The sequence below is a fragment of the Salvelinus fontinalis genome, chromosome 16, assembly GCF_029448725.1.
Source record: "Salvelinus fontinalis isolate EN_2023a chromosome 16, ASM2944872v1, whole genome shotgun sequence".
NCBI lineage: Eukaryota > Metazoa > Chordata > Actinopteri > Salmoniformes > Salmonidae > Salvelinus > Salvelinus fontinalis.
The window spans coordinates 20,882,202-20,893,395 of NC_074680.1; the positions used below are offsets into that span (position 1 = coordinate 20,882,202).

The following is an 11,194-nucleotide window of genomic DNA, read 5'->3' on the forward strand; positions in this document are numbered from 1 at the left end:
GTACATATCCGATTAGGAATCTAAATATAGCAGAGAATCATGCCTTCTCCTCATGATCATGACAATTGTTAGTTAGGCCTCATGGTACACAAAGAATCGAGGAAGTAGACTAATTTTGAATAAATACTTTTAGTTTACTTTTGAAATATCTAATGTGTTCAGAGCTATTATATATTATAGGCTATTATAATGATAATTATTTTAATTTGTAAAGTGCTTTTCTCAGACCCAAGGTGCACATTAATTTTAAAAAAAGTATAATGTATGATAATAAAAACAACACAGACAACAATCAAAGTTATATACAGGTGTGGCCAGAATACTAGCAGAGGTCCTTGAAAGCTTTTCTGAAAGCACAGTCTTGAGCTGTGCCTTAAAGGACAGAGACTCTGCAGCCCTAATAGTGTCTGGAAGTGTGTTCCACAGTTGCGGAGCAACTGAAAGCCCTGTCACCCATAGTTTTTAGTCTACTGCAGGGCTGCTAAAGGGAGATGGACCTGGAGGAGCGAAGGGTGTGTTTGGGGAAGGTGGGTAGAATGATGTCAGAACGGTATTATGGCTTTGTCTGTTGAAATAAACACCTTACCTCCACCAATATCCTGACTCAAATTAGCTCTGGTCTGATGCGTATGAAAGAAAATTCCAAATGGGTGTGGTGAGGATAGGTGTTCCCCTGATTGATACAGTCTTATGACATGAATGCATTCTTATAATTCTGTAGAGAAAACATTACTCATCTGTATGGTTCCACAGGAAAGACTACGACTACAGCTAACGTTTGTCATATAAACATTTGAGCATACTTTCCTCTCAAGACCTGTCTGGATGAAGTACTTAAAACATGCAATCATTTTAACTCAAACATTTCACTCTCCTTTTCAGATACAATGGATGTAAGTAAACACTTTTTCTAATATTCTATCAAATAGCAAGAATGCTTAATACTATAAGCAATAAAGAGCTCACTCTGTTCCCCAGCTAGCACATTTGGTTCCTTGGAAGTTGTGGGAATGTATGTTTCTGGTTTCAGGAAGTAAAAATGTAGCCTGTTCTGGGAACGTTTATTTTTTAGATTGCAGGGAGATTATGCAAACGTTTTAATCTGGATCCTTAAGTTTTCCTGTGGGGTTTTATTAACACAGAGAATACAAATTATAGGTTATTTTGAGGTTTTTGAATAACTTCCTTAACCTGCACCTGAATGTTTCAAGACTTTTAACACTGCTAGCTTATTTTGGGGTTAGCTTTTTTGAACGCCAAGCACATGTAAATTAATTTCCTTAGGCATTAATCTTGCAAATCGTTATTGTGACACGGCATCAGTGAGATTCAACCCTATAATTGTCTGTTCTCTATTGATGGATTTATTCCACTGCAACACCAGGATGGCGCAAGCATGCCATTTTGTTTTTATGCCTACAAAGCTGTTAATTTTAGTCTGTTCAAACAGACCCCATTTCAAAGGAAACAAGCACTCATTAAGATCGGGTGTGGCCCGTTAGTGGGCGCAGCAAACGCACCTGAACACACTTAACAAGATAAAGGATAGAGTGAGTTTTTTTTAATGCTGAGAATGGAATGTATGTGTTTTTAAATAACTTTAGTAATGGTCAGAGAACGTTCTAATGTTTTCTTGTGATTTTATGCAAAAAAAAAAATAACTTTCTTGGAAGAATTTGAGGACATTACTTTTAAATGAGGAAACCTGTAGGAAACGCTATGCTGAAGTACTGAAATTCCCACTGAAGAACTTTCACTGAACTATTTGAGAACATTTGGGGTGTTGGGCTCACATGGGCCAACGATGTCTCATAACATTTTTTTTTTTAAAGGGTTATGTCCCCCAGTTGAAAAATGTGTGATAGCAGTGCAGCAATGGTAGCTTTCTGTGTTATCACTCTTTCTTTCATCCCTCCATTCCATTAATTTGACCCTATGACAAACAACGTCAGTTTACCATTGGAAAGCTTAGATTCACAGCTATCCATCAGACACATTTTCGGAAATGTTCAGGGCCCAGCATCTTAAGTTTAAGTTCATCGTTAGAACCTTCGTAGGAGCATCATTCAATCTCCCAGCTGTTTCCCAAAACCATCGTTACTAAAGTTGCACTTAAACGCTAGTTACTTACCTCAGACGACTCGCAGAACAGCTAAGTGCGTCATTAGATGTTTTTTTTGCCCTTCCGCGTCACTTTATTCACAGATCTCAGCTAAACATAGCATGAAGAAGTTGATCTGTCTGACTGTGACCGCCAATAACTTAAAAACGAAGTTGACTACAAATGCAAAGTTGCCAAAGTGTTTGCAATTGTCACAAACAAATGAAGGATAAAAATATGCTTAAAATGAAAGCAGAGATGACTGCCTTCAAATATAAATAGGCTACATAGGCCTATACAGTGAATTCAGAAAGTATTCAGACCTCTTGAATTTTTCCACATTTTGTTACGTTACATCCTTATTCTAAATAGTTTATTTTCCTCATCAGTCCAAATGTGAAATTTTGGGTTCCAACCTCTGTCTTTGTGAGACGCGAAGAAGGTGAACGGATGAGCTCCGCATGTGTGGTTCCCACTGAGTGTGGTTCCCACTGGGGCGGCAGGTAGCCTAGTGGTTAGAGTGTTGGACTAGTAACCAGAAGGTTGCTAGATCGAATCCCTGAGCTGACAAGGTAAAAATCTGTAGTTCTTCTAAGGAAGTTAACTCACTGTTCCTAGGCCGTCATTGTAAATAAGATTTTGTTCTTATGGAGGTGTGGTGGTGCTTTGCTGGTGACACTGTCAGTGATATATTTCAAACTCAAGGTACACTTAACCAGCATGGCTACCGCAGCAATACGCCATTCCTTCTGGTTTGCACTTAGTGGGGCTATCATTTGTTTTTCAACAGGATAAATACCCAAAACACACCACAATTACCTGACCTCAACCCAATTGAGATGGTTTGAGATGAGTTGGACCGCAGAGTGAAAGAAAAGCAGCAAACAAGTGCTCAGCATATGTGGGAACTCCTTCAAGACTGATGGAAAAGCATTCCTCATGAAGCTGGTTGAGAGAGTGCCAAGCGTATGCAAAGCTGTCATCAAGGGTGGCTACTTTGAAGAATCTCAAATATAAAATATAAAACATGATTCCATATGTGTTATTTCTTCACTATTATTCTACAATGTTCTATTATTCTACAATGTAGAACATAGTCAAAATAAAGAAAAACCCTTTAATGAGTAGGGGTGTCCAAACTTTTGACTGGTACCATAAGTATTCAGACCCTTTACTCAGTACTTTGAATCCCCTTTGGCAGCGATTACAGCCTCAAGTCTTCTTTGGTATGATGCTACAAGCTTGGCACACCTGTATGTGGGGAATTTCTCCCATTCTTCAAAGCAGATCCTCTCAAGCTCTGTCAGGTTAGATGGGGAGTGTTGCTGCACAGCTAATTTCAGGTCTCTCCAGAGATGTTCGATTGGGTTCAAGTCCGGGCTCTGGCTGGGCCACTCAAGGACATTCAGAGACTTGTCCCGAAGCCACTAATGCGTTGTCTTGGCTGTGTGCTTACGGTCATTGTCCTCTTGGAAGGTGAACCTTTGCCCCAGATTGAGGTCCTGAGTGCTCTGGAGCAGATTTTCATCAAGGATCTCTCTGCACTTTGCTTCATTCATCTTTGCTTCGATCCTGACTAGTCTCCCAGTCCCTGCCGCTGAAAAACATCCCTACAGCATGATGCTGCCACCACCATGCTTCACCATAGGGATGGTGCCAGGTTTCTTCCAGACGTGACGCTTGGAATTCAGGCCAAAGAGTTCAATCTTGGTTTAATCAGACCAGATAATCTTGTTTCTCATGATCTGACAGTCCTTTAGGTGCCTTTTGGCAAACTCCAAGCAGGCTGTCGTGCCTTTTATTGAGGAGTGGCTTCCGTCTGGCCACTCTACCATAAAAGCCTGATTGGTGGAGTGCTGCAGAGATGTTTGTCCTTCTGGAGGGTTCTCCCACCTCAACAGAGGAACTGGGGTTCTTGGTCACCTCCCTGACCAAGGCCCTTCTCCCCCGATTGCTCCGTTTGGCTGGGCGGCTAGCTCTAGGAAGAGTCTTGGTGGTTCCAAACTTCTTCCATTTAAGAATGATGGAGGCCGCTGTGCTTGAGGTGTCACTACAAACCTGTGTTCGATCCCAGGCAGTGTCAAAGCGGTGCACAATTGGCCCAGCAATGTCCGGGTTCGGGGAGGGTTTGGCCGGCCGGGATGGCCTTATGCCATCGCACTCTATCAACTCCTTGTGGCAGGCCGGGCGCATGCACGCTGACTTTGGTCGACTGTTGTACGATGTTTCCTCCGACACTTTGGTGCCGCTGGCTTCCAGGTTAAGCGAGCAGTGGGTCAAGAAGCAGTGCGGCTTGGCAGGGTCGTGTTTCGGAGGACACATGACAATCGACCTGCACCTCTCCCAAGTCCGTACGGGAGTAGCAGCGATGGGACAAGACTGTAACTACCAATTGGGGAGAAAAAGGGTTAAAAAGGAGAATAAATAAATGATAAATGAAATTTTAAAAAGAATGGAGGCCACTGTTCTTGGTGACCTTCAATGCTGCAGACATTTTTTTTGGTACCCTTCGTCAGGTCTGTGCCTCGACACAATCCTGTCTTGGAGCTCTATGGACAATTCCTTCAACCTCATGGCTTGGTTTTTGCTCTGACATGCACTGTCAACTGTGGGACCTTATATAGACAGGTGAGTGCCTTTCCAAATCATGTCCAATCAATTGAATTTATCATAAGTGGACTCCAATAAAGTTGTAGAAACATCAAGGATGATCAATTGGAAACAGGATGCACCTCTATTGCGAGCCTCATAGCAAAGGGTCTGAATACTTATGTAAATAATGTATTTTGTTTTAATATACTTTTGCCAACATTTCTAAAAACCTGTTTTCACTTTGTCATTATGGGATATTGTGTGTAGATTAATACATTTTAGAATAAGGCTGTAACGTAACAAACATTTTGAAAAAGTGAAGGGGTCTAAATACTTTCTGAATTCACCGTCAATGTAAATCATATTGAAGAAATGTTAATGTTCAATCAATTGAGTTTTATTTGCCAATAGGGTACTGTCTATAATGTTTGCCTCAATATACAGTACCAGTCCAAAGTTTGGACACCTACTCTTTATTTTTACTATGTTCTACATTGTAGAATAATAGTAAAGACAAACTATGTAATAACACATATGGAATCATGTAGTAAACAAAAAAGTGTTAAACAAATCAAAATATATTTAAGATTCTTCAAAGTAGCCACCCTTTTTGGGCACATTCTTAATTAGCACAATTCTGTGAATAATTTAACATCTGTATATCTGGCACACCTGTCATGTGGTTGTGTATTCTACATCATTCTACATTAACATTTTAAGATATTTCTGGTGTTACTACAATTACATTTCAAACAGGTGTGGTCCAATAAGACCCCATTGAGTAGTTTGGTGGCAATATTGGGAAAAGGCTTCTGTGGGGTTAATGTGTGAATTCTCTGATGGACCTGTATCTACAAATCTTTTTAATAACCAGGCCTAGCTGTGTGTGTGCAATTTGCTGCCTCTTATCAAAGTTAGAATACAAAAACATAGCTGTCCAATTACATGGAATTCTATGGCTAAGCTTTCAACATTCTAATGTCAATGCGCATATGGGAGCTTTTTTCTTTTCTTTTTTTACAATAGTTGTAGCTGGTCATTTCAAAGTTGATTAAATATAATTTGAAAGGTAATTTCCTTACCTTTCCAAATCACTTGTCAAAGTCTTTTAAATGTATCATGCTTTCCCTTTTTAAAGCCATTTATACAGGTACATTTGATATCTAACATTGAAGTCAAAGTTCTGTTGACCTGAACATTTCGAAATTGTCTGCAGGATAGCTGTGAATCTAAGCTTTCCAATTACACATGTATACGTGAGCAATAATTTGTTGCATGACATTGTTTGTCAGGATAAAATCCCTTTGGGGAAAAAATGAATGGGGTGGAGGGATGAAATAAAGAGCACTACCGAGTCGTTGTTCATGTCATAAGAAGGAATTCCCCTCGACCACGCCCACAGATTGGGGAATACAAACATTCTTTCCCATTGACCCCCCATTGTAAAAGAGCCAACTTTATTGTTAATTTTTCGTTATACGGAAATAATAAAACATGCCAAAAAAACTGCTCGTTAACCAGGTAAAAAATCCCGACCTACGGTTCAATTAAACTATGTAGGGAAATAGAGCCTGCGAGAAGTGGCTTCAGGCTATTCAGCGTGGGAAATGTGGGGACCCGGTGTCCATGTAGGCTACGTGTAGCTACTCTATGTGTGTGGAAAACATTTAATCTCAGGTAAAACCTACTTGTAGCTGTGTAGTCTGTTTGTGGTGTTGGTTTTGCTAGTTTAATGTTCCAGTCGGTAGCTAGCACTCACTCACGTGGTTAGCAGCATCATGAAAAGGGGCATGAGGAAAGCCCTACAATATTACGTTTTTCTAAGTAGTGAGAAACCAGTTGCGAGCAGGCAATGTTGAAAATTGATCTTTAAACATGTAGTTTTGTAATTGACTAAAACAAGCAGATAACTTGAATTTTTCAAATGCAATTTTTTTGTTTTTGCTGCAAGTCAATGGAGTAACCTAGGTAACCACAGATTGTTTTCCCCAGAGGTGGGCGGGCCGCAACGTAATATTTTATACCGACTGGCATGATTGCTGCACTGCTATCACACATTTTCCAACTCTAGGGACATAGACCTTAAAAAAAAAAAGACCTCTTCGGCCCAAGTGAGCCTAATATGGACTAATGTCAAGCCAGTTGAACGTTCCTAGAACATGACCAAAATTGAAATGAAAGGTAACCATGTTTGAACTTTTAAGACACATTTTGTTAAAATAATGAAATACTAAGAAAATTGTTATTTTGTCAAGTTCCTTAAATGTGCTGAGAATGTTCCAAAGGCAAATCACTATCCTGCACCATTCCCAGAAAGTTGTGGGTAGGTTGTATGCAAAATAACCATAGGACTCCACGCTCTCACCAAGCTCTAAGAAACAAATGGTTCTCAGAACATTATGTGCTAGCTGGGTCCAGTGAGAAATTAAGCAAGGAGACACATCCACTTGTGCACACTATCAATCCTCTCTCACCCCGCTCTGCTTCCTCTCTCTCACCCCGCTTTGCTTCCCCTCTTCCCCTACAGCTTTCAGATGCTCTGGGTGGTGAACCGGGCTGGCCAGGCCAGAACAACCAGCAGGGTAGTGGGGGCGTGTGGCCTGGTGGGCAACCCAACCAGCCAACATGGCCAGGACAGCCTGGTGGTCAACCAGGCCAGCCCGCCCCCATGTGGCCTGGACAACAACCAAACCCTTCCCAACCCTCATGGCCCGGACAACCAGGAGGAGGGCAGCCCGGCTGGCCCGGACAACCAGGTGGGGGGCAGCCTGGCCAGCCAACCTGGCCCGGACAACCAGGTGGGGGACAGCCCAGTCAGCCGACATGGCCAGGGCAGCCAGGACAGATTAGCCAACCTACTGCACCCGGATGGCCAAGCCCCGGTCCAGGCCCTGCCCAACCAACTGCTCCACAAAATAGTTCACTGGTAAGAGAAGACATTCAATCCTGAGGATGTTGGTTATGACGGTTTGAAAAACCATGAGCAAGGTTCTGCATGGTTCAGAAATATCTTTGTGACAGATTAGCCCTCAAGACCTCTACTCAGACATTGTTGTAAGCCTGTCCTAATGACACTCAACTGGTTTTGGCTGTTTTTATTTGCTGTTTTCAACAAACCCATTTTATTTCCCCAACAGAAAGTGCCATATGACCTGAATCTGCCAAATGGATGCTACGACAAGATGCTCATCACAATTCGTGGGACAGTTAACCAAAATGCCAAAATGTCAGTATTCACAGCAAAATATAGTTTCCATGGTAAATTGTGAAGATCTACATTGTAGCTATTTCCACACTTTGATTCTTAATGTTGCTCAGTTATTTCAGTCTTGTAGCCAGCAGTAGGTACACAAATCGAATGCCTTTCCTTGATATGTTGCCTGCAAACTTCTTATACCATAACCTAAGTACTAGTCTGTTTGTGCCATCATCCCACTCCTTGCCACTTGTCATCCTATACATGATATTTGGCATGACAAGGAGTTGGAATCATAGCACAAACAGATCTGGGACATGGCTGCTTCTACTGCTACCCTCAATCTAATAAGGACTAAAATCTTATCAAATACAAACGGTTGTTCTTTTGTTCTTCAAAGTGTGTGATGCATAAGTATCCATCTCAGGATGTAAACGGAGACTAATAGAAGTTAGACGAGAGGATCTAGATAATCAAGCTCTGGGTAGTTAACAAATCTAGATTACTGTCAAATGTAAATCAATGAGGCCCCTTTTGAAAGAGGTTGGCAGACAGTAATCCCAAAAGAGCATCTTGACATCATTATTTCCAAACCTCAACTGAATACAATTTAACTAAATGTAAGTACAATGGGTGAGAATAGAACAAATGATCTGTGATGTATTCAATACCAGATAATACCAATCACTTTGAAGTCAAGAGTAGGCCTACAGTAACTATGGCCACAAACTCAAAAAGCTCACACATGGAGAATGTCGCTGAGTGCTGTTGAGCATGTGGCTCATAGAACACACACACACACACACATTCATCACAAAACATAATGCTGTTGTCTGACTTGTAATCGACACTACTAGATAAACGCATTGATGACGTAAATGTCACAAAATCCAAGGTTTACCACTATGTTATTAGCTTCGTCCCAAATATGTTTGTGCTTTTGAAATTCCATTGCTCATTGTCAAGCCAAACAAATTGTTTGAAAAGAAAATGAGTGACACGGAGTTGGTATGAACACTGCTATTATCTCCCTGTAGGTTCACCATCAATCTAACCAAAGGGAATGACATTGCCATGCACTTCAACCCACGCTTTAATGACCAGGGAAAGAAAACCATTGTGCGGAACAGTCAGATAGGCAATACATGGGGCAAAGAGGAGAGAGAGCACAATCACTTCCCCTTCACTCAGGGCCAGCCCTTCGAGGTGAGGAATCTATCTTCTGCTTTACTTCATGTCAACCAATCAGAGTTTTAAAACCATGATGGCTGGGGTCCATTGAGAATTAGGTTTTGTCCCAAATGGCACCCCCCTATATAGTGCACTACTTTTGAACAGAACATGCTTTGGTCAAAAGTAGTGCACTGAATAGGGTGCCATTTGGAAAATATCTTTAGACACTCCTGTATTCATCTCGATATTTTCAGTTGTATGATTTTTATGGTAATTCAAAATAATGTCAAACAAATTCAAATGTTATTCATGATCAACAGATCATGTTTTACAATCAATATATTAATTTACATTTCAGTCATATCTTAACACATTCTTTGATTTTGCATAATAATGAGTTTGTGGTCCTGTGTTTTTCCAGATGAAGATCATGTGCACTAACAGTGAGTTCAAGGTGGCAGTGAACAGCTCACACATCCTGGAGTTCAAACACCGCATCCGTGACATCCAATCCATCAAACACCTGGTCATCTATAATGATGTCACCCTCACGTCTGTGGAGATTGACAAACTATAAGATCTAGCAGGGTTGGTTTCAGCCATTTAATAGAATGACCAGATTAGCCAAAGTCCCCCAGGTTCTATTTTTATGGTTCCAGTGACCTTCCATCATTGGCTTTCAACAGAAACATACAGTAGCTTGAGTCTAAAGCTTTAACCCAGTAGTACTACCATCATATTCTGTACTTCTACTAAGATGGTATATTCTCTGTGTGGAAAAATATATTTTCTTAGTCTTTTAATAAGAGAAAAAAGTCAACAACTTTTAACTTACAAATTAATTGGTTTTAAGTCTGAATAGGTACATACATTTGAATGAAAACCACCTATATCCAATGTTAGACTCAAACATATTTTTTCATTGACTGATATCTCTTCCTCCAGATACAGGGTGATGTACAGTATGTGTTTTGAGTGATTGTTATTGTTGTATAACCTTTCCCACTAGGTGGCACAGTTGAGACTATGTTGAATGTTTTAGATCCACAACAAGCCTAGTATTTGCTGTGGCAAAATAAACATTACCTTGGCTACCTATACCACACAGTAGTAGATGAATTTGAAAACACCAATGCATATTACCACTTAACATATAGGCTATTATTACTTTGCATTAGTGAATGAAGGACCACGTCTGTAAACATACTTTATTTTCAAAGCTCTTTCTCCTTAACCCTGCAATCATGAGCAAGTTCACTTGTTGGTAATGTAATGATGTCATGCACTATCTTTCTGTAGTGTTTCTATAAGCAGTGATTATCTTATTTTCATTACCAGCCATCAGCACTTAACATGTTTATTCAGGGAGGAGAGTGTCAATATCTGTGAGTGATATTACGGTTGACAATCATATCTCAAATTAAGCAAATGTGACTATTTACACAAAGACCACATTGACTGAATCAACACGGAATCTTTTCACTGGTAACCACTAAACAAAATATGAGGAGACTTACACCACAGAGATACCTGTAAATACTATAATTTGGTTTATATTTATATTCGATTACTCTCCTGATTAAATTGTTTGAAGTCCCTTTAAAAGAAGTGAACTGCTATTTTAGAGCTGCTGCTGTCTAACATCAAATGTGTTTTTCTCCGTTATGTTCTTCTTAAGCAATAAGTTATATCACAATGTGGAAGAACACGTAACACAAACTCTGGTTACAGTTACTCTCACATAACAGCCCTCTCTCAATCCATGTTCACAAACTTGTTATTACATTTACAGCCCTCACTGTCCTCCACCAACCCACAGCAATGAGCCCATCGCACTATTAAGCTCACAAGATGAGACTGACAAGATGCATGTAGACACATGATAAACTTTTCCCCCAGCCCGGCATGCCTCTGGCTGTTGTCTATAATCTACCAGCCAGACCATGTCTCCTGATAATTACTTCCCCAGCAATAACTGATAACAGTGTGTCAGGTAGACAGGGCAGATAGGAAGGTGTGTATACGTCTGTACACACTCTTAGAAAAAAAAGGTGCTATCTAGAACCTAAAAGGGTTCTTTGGATGTGCCCATAGGAGAACCCTTTGCAGAACCCTTTTTGGTTCCAGGGAGC

The 11,194-nt window shown here is 40.5% G+C and overlaps 1 protein-coding gene across 1 annotated transcript; it reads left to right on the forward strand.

Moving 5' to 3' along the window:
- Positions 1 to 802: 802 nt before the first annotated feature.
- LOC129812805 (galectin-3-like) lies at positions 803 to 10,165 on the forward strand. The gene is made up of 5 exons (XM_055864687.1): positions 803 to 893; positions 7,221 to 7,619; positions 7,831 to 7,919; positions 8,927 to 9,095; positions 9,484 to 10,165. The coding sequence occupies exons 1-5, from the start codon at positions 888 to 890 to the stop codon at positions 9,637 to 9,639; spliced, it is 819 nt and encodes a 272-aa protein (XP_055720662.1). The 5' UTR covers positions 803 to 887; the 3' UTR covers positions 9,640 to 10,165.
- The last annotated feature ends 1,029 nt before the right edge of the window (positions 10,166 to 11,194 follow it).